This window comes from Bubalus kerabau, chromosome 1 (assembly GCF_029407905.1).
Source record: "Bubalus kerabau isolate K-KA32 ecotype Philippines breed swamp buffalo chromosome 1, PCC_UOA_SB_1v2, whole genome shotgun sequence".
Classification (NCBI taxonomy): domain Eukaryota; kingdom Metazoa; phylum Chordata; class Mammalia; order Artiodactyla; family Bovidae; genus Bubalus; species Bubalus kerabau.
Window position 1 is genome coordinate 44,307,155 of NC_073624.1, and position 19,224 is coordinate 44,326,378.

The window sequence follows — 19,224 nt, forward strand, 5'->3', positions numbered from 1 at the left end:
AACCCAGTGGACTGTAGACTGCCAGGCTCCTTTCAAGAATACTGGAGTGGGTTGCCATTTCCCATTCCAGGGAATCTTTCCAACCCAAGAATCAAACCATATCTCCTGCATTGACAGGTGGATTCTTTACCACTGTGCCACTTGGGAAGCATATTAATCTATAATTTTCTAAATATATTGTGGCTAAATTTCCATTTTAGTGCATAAAACTACTACTCATTTCTTTTTCTCAAATAAATTATTTTAAATAATTTTATATTATTCCACTAAAGGATGCATGATCATTTCATTGTTCCCTATTATTAGCAAATATTTAGACTTTTCCTATTCTTTGTGTAAGTATGTATGACTGTATTTTTCTTTTTGTTTATGTCTAAGAAAGTATGCTTAAGAATGATTTTAGAATTGCTGGGTTATGTGTATGTGTTTGTAAAGTTTGACAGATTTTAAATTGTTACTCAAAAAAAGATGGTACCAGTACCAATTTACACTCCATGTGATATTTTTATTATTATTAACTACCAAGACTTTATCTACACTTATTAAAATCTATTATAAGAAACTTTTGTATTTACTGTTTATTCTCTTGTTTCAGAACAATGAGATGGGGGAGCTACAAAGAATACGGATGAAGGACGAAATCCGAGAATATAAATTCCGAGAGGCCCGTCTCCTTCAGGACTACACTGAACTAGAGGAGGAAAACATCACGCTGCAGAAACTGGTGTCCACATTAAAACAGAACCAGGTGAGGTTTAAGATTTTTGGTTGCACTCCAAATGGATTCACACCTTCTGAAATCTTAAATCTTCTTCCTTCTTAATCTTAAATCTTAAACCTTCTTAAATCTGTTTACTAAAATTCTGATCTATAAAGGAAATCATATAGGAATATGGGAGACTTTATCAGAAAATAAACTGTTGAAATTTGCCTCAATCTCCCAACATTAATTATGTGCTGAAATTTCCCAACCCTCCTATTTCAGCTAAAATTTAAAAGGCAAACCTAGAAGTACTATAATTACCAAAAAAACTTTATTGGATAGAAAAAATTTACTTTATTCTTTAGTTACATGTTATTTCTGGAGTAAGCTAAATGTGTTGTAATTAATCTAACCTGACGACTTATTAAAAGCCTTATTATAAACTTGTAATACAAGCTTAATGTTTCCCTGCAATCTGTCTCTTTCACTCTCTCTTTCGTAAATTGTTTTCAAATCATGCAAGGAAGGGTATTATGAAACGTAAATTAGTAAGAAAAACATTTTAAGAAAAAGAAGATGCCTAATTTCTTTGTTCTGCTGTAACCTGACAAAAAAGATTGCATGTGTACATTTGAATAATTTTGTGAGTAATGAGGCTTAGAAAACGTAATCGTTTAATTTTCCTGATCAGTCTGCTTTGTGGTTTGTTATAGCTATTAGTAATAGCATTCTTGAATCTGTACTTTTAGTAGGATTTATTTATGAGGAAAATTTATAGATAGTTAAGCAAAGATAAGCTGGATTTCAAGGTGTTTTCAAAGGTGGTTTTTCCACCACAGCCCTATTCTGGTCTAAATGTTGTCATAAGCTCTCAGATCAGGTCAACAAACTGCACCAGGCACTGTGCTAGGCTGAATTCAGAATCCAAAAGGTAGGATTCTCGTCCTCTGTCAATTCGGAGGTCAGTCCAGAGGTATGCTTCCACTTCTCTCCCTTCCCAAGTTAGTATCTCCTTCTAGAACTGATCCATGGGGTCTATGTTTGCAGTTTCAACCAACCACAGATTGAAATTTTTCTTTAAAAAAAAAAAAAAAGAAATTCCAGAAAATTCCAAAAAGCAAAACTTGAATTTGCCTCACACTGTCAGGTACATAGCATTTATATTGTATTAGGTATTTTTAAATAGTCTAGAATTGATTTAAGATGTGCCAATGTGCATGGGTCATATGCAAATCCTATGACTGCTCTATCTAAGGGATTTGAGCATCCACAGAATTTGGTATCCGTGGGGGCTCCTGGAACCAATACCCCATGGATACTGAGGGACAATGGTGTGGTTTTGATAGATATAAAGATGAAGAGGGGAATGGTAAAATCCAGAAGGAAAAAAAAAATATCCGTGTATTGACACAATTGAAATCTGATTTCCAATCATTGCCACTTTCCCCTAATGTTGGGGAGCAAGATGTCTACTAAGGAGTGCAGGGGGTGGTTCTAGACCATTAAAAAAAAGAGTTAGCTGTATATTCCATGTGTTTTTACCTCATTCCTTTCCCTTTAAGCACTGAAACATTGTGTGTGCTGATGCTGGCAGTTCTTGAGGTCCCAGGTCTTGATTTGGCTGAGGTCAGTAAGCTCACAGTGGAGAAAATTAGAAAATTAAAAAAAAAAAAAAATGTTTTTCAGAAATGTCTTAAAATAAGAAGGGTATTTTTTGTTGTTTTGGTTTTTTGTTATTGATGAAGAATGTAGAGGACTTGAAGTGCAAATAAAGTGGTCATTTCTCCTGATCCCTAAAGCCCTCACAGCTCTCTGCACGGGCGGGAGTGTGAGAGCACCCATCTGCACTGTAGGGAACCCCATCACTGCACGTGGTAGACTGATGTCCTCAGGAGGTTAATTTAGGCCAGTATTAGGTATTCTTGAAAGACTGCCAAGGTATCCTGTGAGGATTCATTAGCCCAGATGCCATATCTATGGGAATTTGTCCTATGAGTCTGGCTGATTACTATTTACTGTTTACTCATGCCCTCCCATGAGTAATTGAAACATGGAAATCAAATGCTTAACTCAGAAGTTGGAAAAAAAAAAATAGGAAAATATATGCGTCTTTTAAATTTTATTTTCTAGATATAATATGGTAATTTTCTCAATTAAGTGTTGAATTAATTAATTTAAAATCATTTTCCATAAAAAGGGTCATTCTGGCTTATTTAACAAGTGAGTGCACTGTAGTACCACATGTTTCTCCTAATTAACGAAACGCTGATTTTGTTTTTTTCTTCCTATTGGCCTTTACTTACAGAATTTAGCATTCAAATACATAACAATGGCTGGCTTTCACTTTCAGAATTGGTCTGAATGTTGCTTTGTACTGAAGCTTCCAATACACAATATACTCCTCCAGCCTGGTTTGAGGTTTCCCTAAATAGCAAAGCTGCTAGGATTGTAAACAGTTTAGTTCTACGAACTAAACAATCAATAGATTATTTTCTAAATAATTGTTTAAATAGCACTTCTTACTCCCTATGTAGCTTCTATATTTTATAGTCTGTTTCTAGCTCTCTTCATTATAACATAACACCTAAAACAGGGCCTGGTCCATAGTTGCTGCTGCTGCTAAGTCGCTTTGGTCGTGTCCGACTCTGTGCGACCCCATAGACGGCAGCCCACCAGGCTCTGCCGTCCCTGGGATTCTCCAGGTAAGAACACTGGAGTGGGTTGCCATTTCCTTCTCCAATGCATGAAAGTAAAAAGCGAAAGTGAAGTCGCTCAGTCCTTAGTGACCCCATGGACTGCAGCCGACCAGGCTCCTCCGTCCATGGATTTTCCAGGCAAGAGCACTGGAGTGGGTGCCATTGCCTTCTCTGATAGTAGGCGTTAAATAATTGTTAAAGAATAAGTAAACTTTTTTTCTTTATCTTACATCCACAAGTCAGCTTAGAGGGAAACTAAAATTTAAGATTGTTATTATTAACCATGTCAATTTTTATTTGTGATCCTAATTATGAAGTATAGGAACACCAAAGAGTTGACTCTGAAAACTTGAGTCACATTCCTCACATTTGGGTCTACGTCCCAAATAGCTCAGTTGGTAAAGAATCCGCCTGCAATGCAGGAGACCCTGGTTCAATTCCTGGATCGGGAAGATCTGCTGGAGAAGGGATAGGTTACCCACTCCAGTATTCTTGGGCTTCCCTCAGCTGGTAAAGAATCCACCTGCAATGCAGGATACCTGGGTTCGATCCCTGGGTTGGGAAGATCCCCTGGAGAAGAGAGAGGCTACCCACTCCAGTATTCTGGCCTGGAGAATTCCTTGGATAGTCCATGGGGTCGCAAAGAGTTGGACACGACTGAATGACTTTCACTTCACTTTGTCTAAAATAAAACCAGACCTTGCCTTATATTAAATATGCTTTATACCTTTATACTTTTCAAACCCAAATATCTGAAAGTGCAATAAGCAGAAGAAGTCATATGAAGATATCAATTGTCATTTCCCCAACAAACCATCAGAAAATTCATTGATTATTTAAAAAAACTGATAATTAGACCTCTTGCAGTAAGATATCACCTCAATAGAGATTTAGCAGAATCTCAAAATGGGGTGTCCAGGGGAAGGATGTTCATATGATTTGAGGATCTGACCTGGTGGCTCTTGCATGGTGGGAAAGTGGTTGGGATAGACAGAGTTTATGACATAATAGCTTTGAGTAGGGAGGTACAACAAAGTGAGGGTCTTGATTCGCGTCTTGAGGAAGCTGTTTTAGTTGAGTGTTATCTTCCAGGAGCATATTTTCACTCAAGTAGCTAGTTTTATATGCCTCGTCCCAGTATCTGTTAACATAGAGGAAAGACTAATGTGGGACAGGAAATCATATTCAATTCTTAGAGATGTGATGGTAGGAGAGAGAAATAATAAATTCCAGGTCCCTCATGTCTCACATACTGAACTAAGGCACTCAATATTTATTGTCTGAGCACTGACAACTATAGTTTTCCATTAACAAGTCAATCATATTTTTATTATGAAGAATATTTCCTCTAGGGATATTTTTCTATATCAAGTAATTATGTCATAAGAGACCCTGGAATCAATTCAGTTTGATTTCATTTAACCAATATTTCAGATGTAGCTTTCTATGAAGCCATATTTTTAAATTTATTTTACTTTATCTTTAATTGGAAGATAATTGCTTTACAATGTTGTGTTGGATCCTGCCATACAACAATGTGAATTGGCCACAAGTATACATACATCCCCTCCATCCTAAGCCTCCCGCTCACTCTAGCCCCCATCCCACTCCCTTAGGTCGTCACAGAGCAAGGCTGAGCTCCCTGTGTTATACAGCAACTTCCCACTATCTCTTTTACACATGGCAATATATATAGTTCAATGTTATGCTCTCAATTCCTCCCACCCTCTTCTTCCCCCACTATGTCCACAAGTCCATTTTCTACATCTGTGTCTCTGTTCCTGCCCTGCAAATAGTTTCATCAGTACCATTTTTCTAGATTCCGTATTGTTGTTGTTGTTGTTCAGTCACTAAGTTGTGTCCAACTCTTTGCAACCCTATGGACTGCAGCACAAGAGGCTTCCTGTTCTTCACTATCTCCCGGAGTTTGCTCTAATTCATGTCCATAGAGTCAGTGATGCTATTTAACCATCTATCTCATCCTTTGTTGCCCTCTTCTCCTTTTGCCTTCAATCTCTCCCACCATCAGGGTCTTTTCAAATGAGTCCCCTCTTCCCATCAGGTGGCCAGAGTATTGGAACTTCAGCTTTAGCATCAGTCCTTTCTATGAATAGTTAGAGTTGATTTCCTTTACTAGTTTGAGCTCCTTGCAGTGCAACAGACTATCAAGAGTCTTCTCCAGTACCACAATTGAAAATCATCAATACTTCAGCCCTCTCTTTATGGTCCAACTCTCACATCCATACATGACTACTAGGAAAACCATAGCTTTGACTATATGGATCTGTGTCAGCAAAGTGATGTCTTCGCTTTTTAATATGCCGTCTGGGTTTGTTATAGTTTTATTCCAAAGAGCAAACGTCTTTAAATTTCTTGGCTGCAGTCACCATCCTCAGTGATTTTGGAGTCTAGGAAAATAAAATCTGCCACTGCTTCCACTTTTTCTGCTTCTATTTGCCATGAAGTGATGGGACCAGATGCCATGATCTTAGTTTTTTGAATATTGAGATTAAGCTAGCTTTTTCACTTTCCCTTTTCACCCTCATCATGAAGCTCTGTAATTCCTCTTCACTTACTGCAATTGAAGTAGTATCATCTGCATTTCTGAGGTTGTTGATACTCCTCCCAGCAATCTTGTATCCAGCTTGTGATTCATCCAGCTGGCATTTCGCATGAAGTAATCTGCATAGAAGTTAAATAAGCAGGGTGACAATATACAGCCTTGACATACTCCTTTCCCAATTTGGAACCAGTCCGTTATTCCCTGTCCAGTTCTAGCCATTGACTCTTGACCTGCATACTGGTTTCTCATGAGACAGGTAAGGTGGTCTGGTATTCCTATCCCTTTAAGAATTTTCCACAGTTTATTGTGATCCACACAGTCAAAGGCTGTAGCATAGTCAATGAAACAGAAGTATGTTTTTTTTTTTTTTTTAATTCTCTTGCTTTTTATATCATCCAGTGGATGTTGGCAATTTGATCTCCGGTTCTGCTGCCTTTTCTAAATCCAACTTGTACATCTGGAAGTTCTTGGTTCACATACTTTTGAAGCCTTGCTAGAAGAATTTTGAGCATTACCTTGCTAGCATGTGAAATAAGCACAGTTGTATGGTAGTTTGAACATTGTTTGGCATTGCCTTTCTTTGGGATTAGAATGAAAACTGACCTTTTCCAATACTGTGGCCATTGCTGAGTTTTCCAAATGTGCTGGCATATTGAGTGCAGCCCTTTAACAGCATTATCCTTTAGGATTTGAAATAGCTCAGCTGGAATTCCATCACCTCCACTAGCTTTATTTGTAGTAATGCTTCCTAATGCCCACTTGACTTCACACTCCAGAATGTCTCCTAGGTGAGTGACCACACCATCGTGGTTATCCAGTTCATTAAGACCATTTTTGTACAATTCTTCTGTGTATTCTTGCCACCTCTTCTTAATCTCGTCTGCTTTCTGTTAGATCCTTGCTGTTTCTGTCCTTTATTATGCCTATCTTTGAAAGAAATGTTCCCTTGAATCTATAATTTTCTTTAAGTGATTGCTAGTCTTTCCCATTCTATTGTTTTCCTCTATTTCTTTGCATTGTTCATTTAAGGAGACTTTCTTATCTCTCCTTGCTATTCTCTGGAACTCTGCATTTAGTTGGGTATATCTTTCCCTTTCTCCCTTGCTTTTCATTTCTCTTCTTCTCAGCTATTTGTAAGGCCTCCTCAGACAACCATCTTGCCTTGTTGCGTTTCTTTTTCTTGGCGATGGTTTTGATCACTGCCTCCTGTACAGTGTTACTGACCTCTGTCCATAGTTCTTCAGGCACTCTCTCTATCAGATCTAATTCCTTGAATCTATTTGTCACTTCCACTGTGTAATCATAAGGGATTTGATTTAGGTCATGCTTGAATGGCCTAGTGGTTTTCCCTACTTTCTTCAATTTAAGTCTGTACTTTGCAATGAGAAGCTCAAATGATCTGAGCCATAGTCAGCTCCAGGTCTTGTTTTTGCTGGCTGTATAGAGCTTTTCCATCTTCAGTTGCAAAGTATATAATCCATCTGATTTCAGTATTGACCATCTGGTGATGTCCATGTGTAGAGTCATCTCTTGTGTTGCTGGAAGAGGGTGTCTGCTGTGACTAATGTGTTCTCCTGGCAAAGATCTAGTAGCCTTTGCCCCACTACATTTTTTACTCCAAGGCCAAACTTGCCTGTTAGTCCAGTTATCTCTTGGCTTCCTACTTTTGCATTCCAATTCCCTGATGAAAAGGACGTTTTTGTTTTTGTTTGTGCGTGTATTAGTTCTAGGTCTTGTAGGTCTTCATAGCCTCTTTAACTTCAGCTTCTTTGGCATTAGTGGTGGGGGCATAGGCTTGGATTACTGTGATGTTGCATGGTTTGCCTTGAAAGGAAGTCAAGATCATTCTGTCATTGTTGAGACTGCACCCAATTACTGCCTTTCAGACTCTTGTTGACCATGATGGCTACTCCATTTCTTCTAAGGGATTCTTGCCCACAGTAGTAGATATTATGGTCATCTGAATTAAGTTCATCCATTCCATTCCATTGTAGTTCACTGATTCATTCGTATAATGTCAATGTTCACTCTTGCCGTCTCCTGTTTGACCACATCCAGTTTACCTTGATTCATGGACCTAACATTCCAGGCTCCTGTGCAGTGTTGTTATTTCAGCACTGGCTTTACTTTCACCACCAGACACATCCACAACTCAGTGTTGTTTCCACTTTGGCTCAGCCTCTTCATTCTTTCTGGAGCTATTTCTCTGCTCTTCCCCAGTAGCATATTGGACACCTACTGACCTGGCAGGTTCATCTTTCAGTGTCATATCTTTTTGCCTTTTCATACTGTTCATGGGGTTCTTAAGGCAAGAATACTGCAGTGGTTTGCCATTCTCTTCTTCAGTGGACCACATTTTGTCAGACCATGACCCATCTCAGACTCTCCACCAGACCTGTCCCTCTTGGGTTGCTCTATACTACATGGCTCGTAGCTTCATTGAGTTACACAAGGCTGTGATCCATGTGATCATTTTGGTTAGTTTTCTGTGACGGTAGTTTTCATTCTGTAGGCCATGAGATTGTAGTTCTTGCTTCTTCTGTCTGCCCTCGGATGTATGAGGATAAGAGGCTTGTGCAAGCTTCCTGATGGGAGGGACTGGCTGTGTTCCACGGGGAAAACTGGGTCTTGCTCTTGTGGGCTGGGCCATGCTCAGTAAATCTTTAATTCAATTTTCTGTTGATGACTGGGGCCATGCTCCCTCCTTGTTAGTTGTTTGTCCTGAAGCAGCCCAGTCCTGGAGTCTGCAGACTCTATGGTAGGGCTAATGATGACCTCCTCCAAGAGATGCCAAGATGTGCCTTCCTGGACTGCTGCTGCCAGTGCCCCTGACCCCAAGCAACTCACAAAGTTCCTGTTGACCTATACCTCCACAGAAGGCCCCCAAACACTCACAGGCAAGTCTGACTCAGTCTCTTGTGGGGTCACTGCTCCTTTCCCTTGGGTCCTAGTGCACACAAGGTTTTGTTTGTGCCCTCCAAGAATCTCCATTTCCCATAGTCCTGTGGAAATTCTGTAATCAAATTCCTCTGACCTTCAAAGTCAAATTCCCCTGGGATTACCAGTCCTTTTGCCAGATCCCCAAGTTGGGAAGTCTGATGTGGGGCGTAGAACCTTTGCAACAGTGCAAGAAACTTCTCTGATATAATTGTTCTCCAGTTTGTGGGTTGCCCAGCCAGCAGCTCTATGTTAGGGCTGCAAGCTCTATGGTAGGGCTAAGGGCAGCCTCTTCCAAGAAGACTTAGGCCACATGCCATGCCTTCTAGGACTGCTGCTACCAGTGCCTCTGTTCCTGCAGCTCGCCACTGCTGACCCACGCCTCCACAGGAGACCCTCAGACATTCACAAGCAGGTCTGACTCAGTCTCTTGTGGGGATCACTGTTCCTTTTTCCTGGATCCTGGTGTGCACAAGGTTTTGTTTGTACCCTATAAGAGTCTCTGGCAGGTATGAGTTTTGATTTTAACATGATTGCACCCCTTCTACCGTCTTGTTGCAGCTTCTTTTTTGTCCTTGGATGTAGGGTATCTTTTTGGTAGATGTCAACATCCTCCTGGCGATGGCTGTTCAGCAGCTAGTTGCAATTTTGGTGTTCTCACAGGAGAAGATGAACGCACATCCCTCTACTCCACCATCTGAACTGAAAAGCACAAACTCCTCCCCCAGGGCATCCGAGTTCAGAAGAGAGGTTTACAGGGAGAATATCCTCCTCACCATGAATCTTGGAGGGTACTCAGTAAGTGTGGGGTCCTGGCACTGACTGCTCCCACCCTTGCCTTTGGACTTTGGCCCCTTTTTGTTTGTTTGTTTGGGTTGTTTGTTTTTCTGATATTGAACTTTGTGAGTTGCTTGTATATTTTGGAAATTAATCGTTTGTCAGTTGCTTCATTTGCAATTGTTTTCTCCCATTCTGAGGGTTGTTTTTTCATCTTGTTTATAGTTTCCTTTGCTATGCAAAAGATTTTACATTTAATTAGGCCCCATTTGTTTAATTTAGTTTTGTTTGTTTTTTTTTTTTCATTAATCTAGGAGATGAGTCAAAGAGGACCTTGCTGTGATTTATATCAAAGAATGTTTTGCGTTTTTTCTCTAAGAGTTTTTAGTTTCTGGCCTTACATTTAGGTCTTTAATCCATTTTGAGTTTATTTTTATGCCTAGTGTTAAAAAGTGTTCTAATTTCATTCTTTTACACATAGCCGTAAAAGAAATTTACAGCTTTTAAAAAACTGTAAAAAAATTTTAGTTTTTCCAGCGCCACTTATTGAAGAGAGCCTGTCTTTTCTCCATTGTATATTCTTGCCTCCGTTGTCAACAATAAGCTGCCCATAAATGCATCAGCTTATCTTTGGGCTTTCAGTCTTGTTCCATTGATCTATATTTTGTTTTTGTGTCAGTACCATACTGTCTTGATGATGGTAGCTTTATAGTATAGTCTGAAGTCAGGAAGGTAAATTCCTCCAGCTGCATTTTTCTTTCTCAAGATTGCTTTGGCTATTCAGGGTCTTTTGTGTTTCCAAACAAACTGTAAAATTTTTTTTTCTAGTTCTGTGAAAAATGCTATTAGTAATTTGATAGGGATTGCACTGAATCTGTAGAAGGCTTTGGATAGTATAGTTATTTTCACAATATTGATTCTTCCAATCCAAGAGCATGATATAGCTCTCTATCTGTGCCATCTTTCTTTCTTTCATCATTGTGCTATAGTTTTCTGCATGTAGGTCTTTTTTCTCCTTAGGTAGATTTATGCTTAGGTATTTTATTTTCTTCTTTTGTGGAAATGGTGAATGGGTTGTTTTTTTAATTTCTCTTTCTGATTTTTCATTGTTAGTGCATAGTAATTCAAAGAATTTCTGTTAATTTTGTATCCTTCAGCTTTACTAAATTCATTGATTAGCTCTAAGATCATGGCATCTGGTCACATCACTTCATGGCAAATAGATGGGGAAACAATGGAAACAGTGACAGACTTTATTTTGGGGGGCTCCAAAATCACTGCAGATGGTGACTGCAGCTATGAAATTAAAAGATGCTTGCTCCTTGGAAGAAAGGTTATGACCAACTTAGACAGCATGTTAAAAAACAGAGACATTACTCTGCCAGCAAAGGTCCATCTAGTCAAAGCTACGGTTTTTCCAGTAGTCATGTGTTGATGGGAGAGTTGGACTATAAAGAAAGCTGATCACTGAAGAATTGATGCTTTTAAACTGTGGTACTGGAGAGCACTCTTGAGAGTCCCTTGGACAGCAAGGAGATCCAACCTGTCCATCCTAAAGAAAATCAATCCTGAATATTATTGAAAAGACTGATGCTGAAGCTGAAACTCCAATACTTTGGCCACCTGATGCAAAGAACTGACTGTTGGAAAAGACCTTGATGCTGGGAAAGATTGAAGGCAGGAGGAGAAGGGGATGACAGAGGATGAGATGGTTGAATGGCATCACGGACTAAATGGACATGAGTTTGAGTAAATTCCAGGAGTTGGTGATGGACAGGGAGGCCTGGTGTGCTGCAGTCCATGGGGTCGCAAAGAGTCAGACGTGACTGAGCAACTGAACAGCGAGAGTTTTACTTCTTCTTTTCCAATCTGGATTCCTTTAATTTCTTTTTCTTCTCTGATTGCCATGGCTAGGACTTCCAAAACTATGTTGTGTAATAGTTGCAAGAGTGGGCACCCTTGTCTTATTCCTGATCTTAGAGGAAATGCTTTCACTTTTTCACCACTGAGAATGTTTGCTGTGGGTTTGTCATACAGAAGCCATGTACTTTTTTGAGGACAAAAAACATTGTTACTGGCTCAAAGAGCTTCTGCTCTGCTAAGTCACTTCAGTTGTGTCCAACTCGGTGCGACCCCATAGACGGCAGCCCACCAGGGTCCCCCGTCCCTGGGATTCTCCAGGCAAGAACACTGGAGTGGGTTGCCATTTCCTTCTCCAATGCATGAAAGTGAAAAGTAAAAGGGAAGTCGCTCAGTCATGTCTGACTCTTAGCGACCCCATGGACTGCAGACTACCAGGCTCCTCCATCCATGGGATTTTCCAGGCAAGAGTACTGGAGTCGGGTGCCATTAGGGTCCCATGTAATTGAAGAGTAAAGCTATCTGTTAGTTTTAGCAATACAGGTTGAAATTAAGATCTTCACAATTCCCAAATAAAACCCAAAAGGAAAACAAAAAGAAAACAAAAGATCTTTAGAGTTCCTAAACTCTGAAAAGATTACAGTGTTAAATGCTGTCTCCAACCCTCACATAGTTAAAAATAGAATTACCAAACTATGAAGCTGTTGTAAGGAAATGCAACTAAGTATTGATTTTTATAATGGTGACTACTTTGATGCTGTCTTCAAAATGTCAATTACCGATTTTTAAGTGCCTTCCCATTCTATGTCTGGTGCTTCCACTTTGCTGTGATTCTAATCCTATGATGCAGCCTTGCTATAATGGTAGAAGAATAGAGTGACTTGTTTGCCTGAGTGGGTCAACAAAGACTTCAGTTAGTATCAGAGTCTTGATTTGGGTCTTGAAGAATGAATAAGAGTTTTCAGGAATAGTGTCTTTGCCTAGGCAGAGAAACATGAAACAGCTGGGTAAATAGAAGCACAAACCACATTTGAGTGAGTATGAGTGAAGCTGACCAGATAGAAAGAGATCAAGTCGTAAGGAAGTCTGCTATCAGTTAAGTAAAAGTTACAGAATAAAAAAATCTACAATACAAACTAAATCAATGTCTTACTTCATTAATTAATGTCTTACTTCCTTCCTCCTGTAGACCAGGAGTCAGCAAAATTTTTCTATAAAGGGTTAGGTAGCAATATGTTAGGTTTTACAAGCCATATAGTCTTTCTTGCAACTACCCTACTCTGCTGTTCTGGTATGAAAAGCAGCCATAGGCAATATAAAAACAAAATAATATGACTATATTCCAATAAAACTTTGTTTACAAAAATAGGCTGTGAGCTGGATTTAGTCCAGAGGAAACAGTAATATTTGAAAATGCCTGGTCTAAGACATCAGTCTATCAAAGATTACAGGATAAAATTTCTGCATTGCCAACTAAATTAATATCTGCAAATGTAAGCTATCACATAATCTGAGGCCAGTCAGAAGATTGCTTGAAATACTGGGAAAGACTGGCAAGCCAGTGTCCCAATTTGTCCAGGGATAGAAAAGGTAAAGGTCAGGAGGAAAATGACTCTACATTATGTAAGACCTGGAAGAAACCATGATACAAGGAAACAGACTCTGTTATACTAAGAAAATTTTATGATTTGACTCTTTTAAGTGATTCTATCATGGACCTGTGAATTTGCACAGGTCACCACCACTGTCTGTGTGAGTCATGGTGAGTGCTGACTATCCATCAATATCCATTGTTTCCTTCTTCCAATATATTACCCAATTTTTAACTGGGCACAAGGCTACTGTGAGTGAAGACTACATTCTTTGCCTTCTTTGCAACTGGTACTAGCCAATGGGATGTAAAGAGAAATGATATGGCAAACTTTGAGACAGGTCTTTAAAGAGACAGGAGTGAGGAGTGTATACCCTTATTTTGTCCCACTGCTTGGAAAATGATCAAGAAGTCAAGCAACTTTAGATCATGTAGACTAGTACAGGAGGCAGTGCAATAAGATGGGAGGAGTCTGGTTCTTGGATGACCTCATTAAACAGAGATTTTATACTGACTCTTGACTATTTGATGCTGTTCACTCACTAAGTTGTGTCTGACTCTTTGCAACCCTATGGACTGTAGTGCACCAGGCTTCCCTGTCTGCCCTATCTCCCAGAGTTTCCTCAAACTCATATTCATTGAGTCGATGATGCCATCCAACCATCTTATCCTCTGTTGCCCCGTTCTCCTCTTGGCCTTGATCTTTCCCAGCATCAGAGTCTTTTCCAGTGAGTCCGCTCCACATCAGGTGGCCAAAGTATTGGAGCTTCAGCATCAGTCCTTCCAATGAATATTCAAGGTTGATATCCTTTAAGATTGACTGGTTTGATCTCTTTGCAGTCCAAGGGACTCTCTAGAGTCTTCTCCAGCACCACAGTTCAAAAACATCAGTTCTTCTGTGCTCAGCCTTCTTTATAATCCAGCTCTCACATCCATACATGACTACTGAAGAAACCATAGCTTTGACTATACCTTTATTGGACCTTTGTCGGCAAAATAATGTTTCTGTTTTTTAATACACTGTCCAGGTTTGTCATAGCTTTTCTTCCAAGGAGCAGCATCTTTTTAATTTCATGGCTTTGGTCACTGTCCTCAGTGATTTTGGAGCTCAGGAAAATAAAATCTGTCACTATTTCCATTTTTTTCCCTTTTATTTGCCATGAAGTAATAGAACCAGATGCCATGATCTTAGTTTTTTGAATGTTGAATCTTGACTATTTACCTCCATACTACTACATGCGAGAGAAACAAATTTCTTTCTCAAATAAGTCACTCTTACTTAGGTCTCTCTTTCATCAGCCAAACCTACACCCTAATTAAATCTGCATCAAGACTCTTATCTAAAGTTTTGCAAGACAAGCCACTGAATTGAGATTATGTGAAGAAGGGGTAGGGGTGTGGGAAGGAATACAAATATATGAAAATGATCATTATCTATGATCGCTATCCTTTAGTGTTTTTTTGTTTGTTTATTTAAGATTTATTTATTTATTTTGTTTGTGCTGGGTCATCGTTGTGTGCAGATTTTCTCTGGTTCTGACGAAGGGGTACTATTTTTGCTGCAGTTCACGAGCTTCTCGTTGCCATGGTTTCTCTTGTTGCAGAGCACTGGCTCTAGGCATGTGGGCTTCAGTAATGGCAGCGCATGGGCTCAGTAGTTGTGACACATGAGCTTAGATGCTCTGGGACCTGCAGGAATCTTCACAGACCAGGGATCAAACCTGTGACCCCTGCATTGGCAAGCAGATTCTCAACCACTAGACCACCAGGGAAGCCTTGTCCTTTAGTTTTTAAAATCCTTTACAAAACAAAGGTTTAAAGTCATATAAATATTAAAATATATTTAAAGGTAAACAGTTCCTATTACTATCTAAAATCATAATTGACATTGTCATATTTTTTTCTATTTTATTTTTTCATTCACAATAGTTTATTCAGCAAATATTTATCAGGAGCAGAATTTTATTGAGACACAAGAAGGGATATTAAAGCACTCTGAAGGACACCTAGGTGCATAAAAAATATTTCCTCTTAGTAGTTGTGGAGATAAAAACACTTATTAAAGGATGACCTGTGGCAAGAGCCATGGAAAAGGCCCCAAAGAAGGCAGTTGTGTTCAGAGTGGGATATCTCTTTCATTTGTGGACTTTCACAACCAAGGAGGTGTTTGAACAGGCTCTTATTTGGTTGTAATTCAAAAGAATATTATATTGATAACAATATATAGGTATTTTTTTCTTAAAAATCACCTTTATTCGCACCATTAAAGATCAACTGTTAACATTTTCTTAAGTTTCCATTTGCTCTCTTATATTGCACGGTTGTAATAATATATTATCCTTTTTCACTGAGTTTTATTTATTTCCTATATCAATACAAACCAATTGTTGACATTGTTTTTGATAACTAAGATTATATCTTGTTCTTAAGAAATTATTTAAGGAATTATGGCTATGCTTTTTTTAAAAAGTCATCTTTGAGAGATAGATCCTAAAGTATGTGATATCTTGGAGTTAATAAATCCAACTAGGAGAGTGAATGGAAATATAGATGAAAGGAGTGGCCAGGAGTTGATGATTGTTGAAACTGAGTGGTGGGTTTCCTGGGAGTTATTGAACTCTTCTCACTACTTGAGTATTTTTACATTACCCACAATAAAAAGTTTTTTAAAATAGTCTCTCATCGTGTGATTATAAAAGTGTGTGGTAGATTTACATTGTTCTCAATTCTTTACTTTCTCCCACTGCCATAACCTGGCAGTGCCTTAAAAGTAGCAGAATAAATTCATCGGCTCCATTGACATTGGAATATTAGCAGACATAATGGAGCACAGATTTCAGACATCCAACCTTGGTTTGACTAATCCCCTTATTTTCCTGTATCACAATGAGAAAAACCACACCCCAGGAAGCGTGACCCTTCAAGTTTGGTCCTAAAACAAGACATGTACAGCAGACTTGAACACAATCTGAAGCCTGACGCCAAGTCTGTCCAGCTGGCATCCTGAAGCAGAGCTGCCAGGGCTGGTACACAATCACCTGGTTAGGGGGGCTCTTTCTTGCAGCTTTGCTTGTGTGAGAGATCTTCTGCCAGTCTCCAGTTGGTTTTCTGTGAGAATTGTTCCACATGCAGATGTATTTTTGATGTGTTTTGGGGAGGAGGTGAGATCCATGTCCTCCTGCTCTACTATCTTGATCCACTTCCACTTTTGTTTTGGAGTAATTGGCACTGTTATTCCAGGTTCTTTCCTTAAGCATGTGAAGTATTTCTTTGCTTTCTCATCTTACTCTCATACATATTTTATTGAGGTTATATTCATACTGTGATCTTTTAACTTAGCCCTGAGTATAAAAATTTCCTCATTATTAATAATTTAAAACAAAGTAATAGTGATGATAAAAGCCTTTTCTTGGATTGTGAGTATTCTGATATACTATTACAAAACATGTTATTGATTTATTAGGCAAGTAGTGTCCCCTTTTGATCAGTGGAACCTATAAAAGAAATTCTAAGAGAGGTACCTTTTTCATTTCTGCTGGGAACTGAATTTATATATATATGGGTATCTAAAGAAACCATTCTTTTACCTTAAATGTATGTATATATCATGTGCTTTTTAGATTTATTTTGTAGACTTTTAATTTTGTAAATGTTAGGTCCACTAGAGTGTTTAATGGCAGTTTTGTAAGACCCAAATTTTAGTTTTATGAATCTTCTTTATCCTATCTGATTCAGGTTGAATATGAAGGCTTAAAGCATGAGATTAAGCGATTTGAGGAGGAGACGGTGCTGCTGAACAGCCAACTGGAAGATGCCATCCGGTTGAAAGAGATTGCTGAGCACCAACTGGAAGAAGCCCTTGAGACCTTAAAAAATGAAAGGGAGCAAAAGAACAGCCTGCGGAAGGAGCTCTCCCAATACATCACCCTCAATGATAACCATATCAGCATCTCAGTTGATGGGCTCAAGTTTGCTGAGGATGGGAGTGAACCCAACAATGATGACAAAATGAACGGACATATCCATGGGCCCCTTGTGAAACTGAATGGAGACTATCGGACTCCCACTTTAAGGAAAGGAGAGTCTCTCCACCCTGTTTCTGACTTGTTCAGTGAGCTGAACATTTCAGAAATACAGAAATTGAAGCAGCAACTTATGCAGGTAAGAACTTTGTTTAGGGCTTGTTTAGTGACTTTTCTGTAAGTTACGTGTAGCATGGTGTGGATTTCTTATTGTCATATTTTACTTCCCGATTATTTTTTTAAATATTCTTTAGCCACTTTGAAAGTACAATATTTTAGAAAGATACAAAAGTGGTGTTAAGAGAATCTCTCATTTACATTGTTTTATGAAATTTATCTCTTAGATAAATTAGATGGCAATTGAGTGTGAAGGGGGAAAGATGGCATCTTGATGCATTTCTCACAAAAAAAATTCAAAAGCTTTATATAGGAAAAATGATAGAAAATGAAGTTTCCCATCATAAGCAACTCTATGTATATATTCAAGATTAATGGTTATGCTTCACAACAGTATTTTAAGCTCTAAAAGACAAGAAGGATTTTCTGTATACAAACTAGCTAGGATATTGTACGATTAAAAATACAAAAGAGGTATAAATCTGAAAGCAAGGCATTCTTACTCGTACATGAGCTAAGCCTTAAATTTTTAGCATCTTCAAATCAAACATCTTGGGGAGAGTCCCAGTCTTTAAGCTTATGTCACTGTGAAATGGCTTTCTGTTAATAGTGTAGAGTCTTGCCTCCCGACCATACCTTAATCCTGTGATAATGGAAATGCTGTCTGAGGAACAGCATCACCACAGCCACCATCACGTGGAGGTTTCTGAGGAGACAATTGTTGGGCTCTTCACAGATCTACTGAGTCAGGAATCTAGTTCAACAAGCTTGTCAGGTGATTCTGTTCAGTTCAGTTCAGTCGCTCAGTCATGTCCGACTCTTTGCAACCCCATGAACCGCAGCATGCCAGGCGTCCCTGTCCATCACCAACTTCCGGAGTTTACTCAAACTCATATCCATTGAGTCAGTGATGCCATCCCAGCATCTCATCCTCTGTCATCCCCTTCTCCTCCCGCCTTCAATCTTTCCCAGCATCAGGGTCTTTTCAAATGAGCCAGCTCTTCACATCAGGTGGCCAAAGTATTGGAGTGTCAGCTTCAGCATCAGTCTTCCCAGTGAATATTCAGGATTGATTTCCTTTAAGATTGACTGGTTGGATCTCCTTGCAGTCCAAGGGACTCTCAAGAGTCTTTTCCAACACCATAGTTCAAAAGCATCAATTCTTCAGTGCTCAGCATTCTGTATAGTCCAACTCTCCCATCCATACATGACTACTGGAAAAACCATAGCCTTGACTAGACAGACCTTTGTTGGCAAAGTAATGTCTCTGCTTTTTAATATGCTGTCTAAGTTGGTCATAACTTTCCTTCCAAGGAGTAAGTGTCTTTTAATTTCATGGCTGCAATCACCATCTGCAGTGATTTTGGAGCCCCCCAAAAATAAAGTCTGACACTGTTTCCGCTGTTTCCCCATCTATTTGCCATGAAGTGATGGGACCAGATGCCATGATCTTAGTTTACTGAATGTTGAGCTTTAAGCCAACTTTTCACTCTCCTCTTTCACTTTCATCAAGAGGCTCTTTAGTTCTTCACTTTCTGCCATAAGGGTGGTGTCATCTGCATATCTGAGGTTATTGATATTTCTTCCGGCAATCTTGATTCCAGCTTGTGCTTCATCCAGCCCGGAGTTTTGCATGATGTACTCTGGATAGAAGTTAAATAAGCAGGGTGACAATATACAGCCTTGACGTTCTCCTTTTCCTATTTAGAACCAGTCTGTTGTTCCAAGTCCAGTTCTAACTGTTGCTTCCTGACCTGCATACAGATTTCTCAAGAGGCAGGTCAGGTGGTCTCTTACTCCCATGTCTTTCAGAATTTTCCACAGTTTATTGTGATCCACACAGTCAAAGGCTTTGGCATAGTCAATAAAGCAGAAATAGATGTTTTCTGGAACTCTCTTGCTTTTTTGATGATCAGGTGATGAGTTTAAGACCTATTCTTCAGTCTGTTACCCTGCCA

General features: G+C 39.2%; 1 protein-coding gene across 4 annotated transcripts in view; it reads left to right on the forward strand.

Moving 5' to 3' along the window:
- Positions 1–19,224, forward strand: part of BICD1 (BICD cargo adaptor 1) — a 246,143-nt gene that overhangs the window by 176,019 nt on the left and 50,900 nt on the right. For all 4 annotated transcript variants that reach the window (XM_055573639.1, XM_055573579.1, XM_055573588.1 and 1 more), the window contains exons 3-4: positions 596–748; positions 16,863–17,288. In XM_055573639.1, coding sequence (XP_055429614.1) covers positions 596–748; positions 16,863–17,288 — 579 coding nt within the window. The remainder of the gene's footprint in view (positions 1–595; positions 749–16,862; positions 17,289–19,224) is intronic.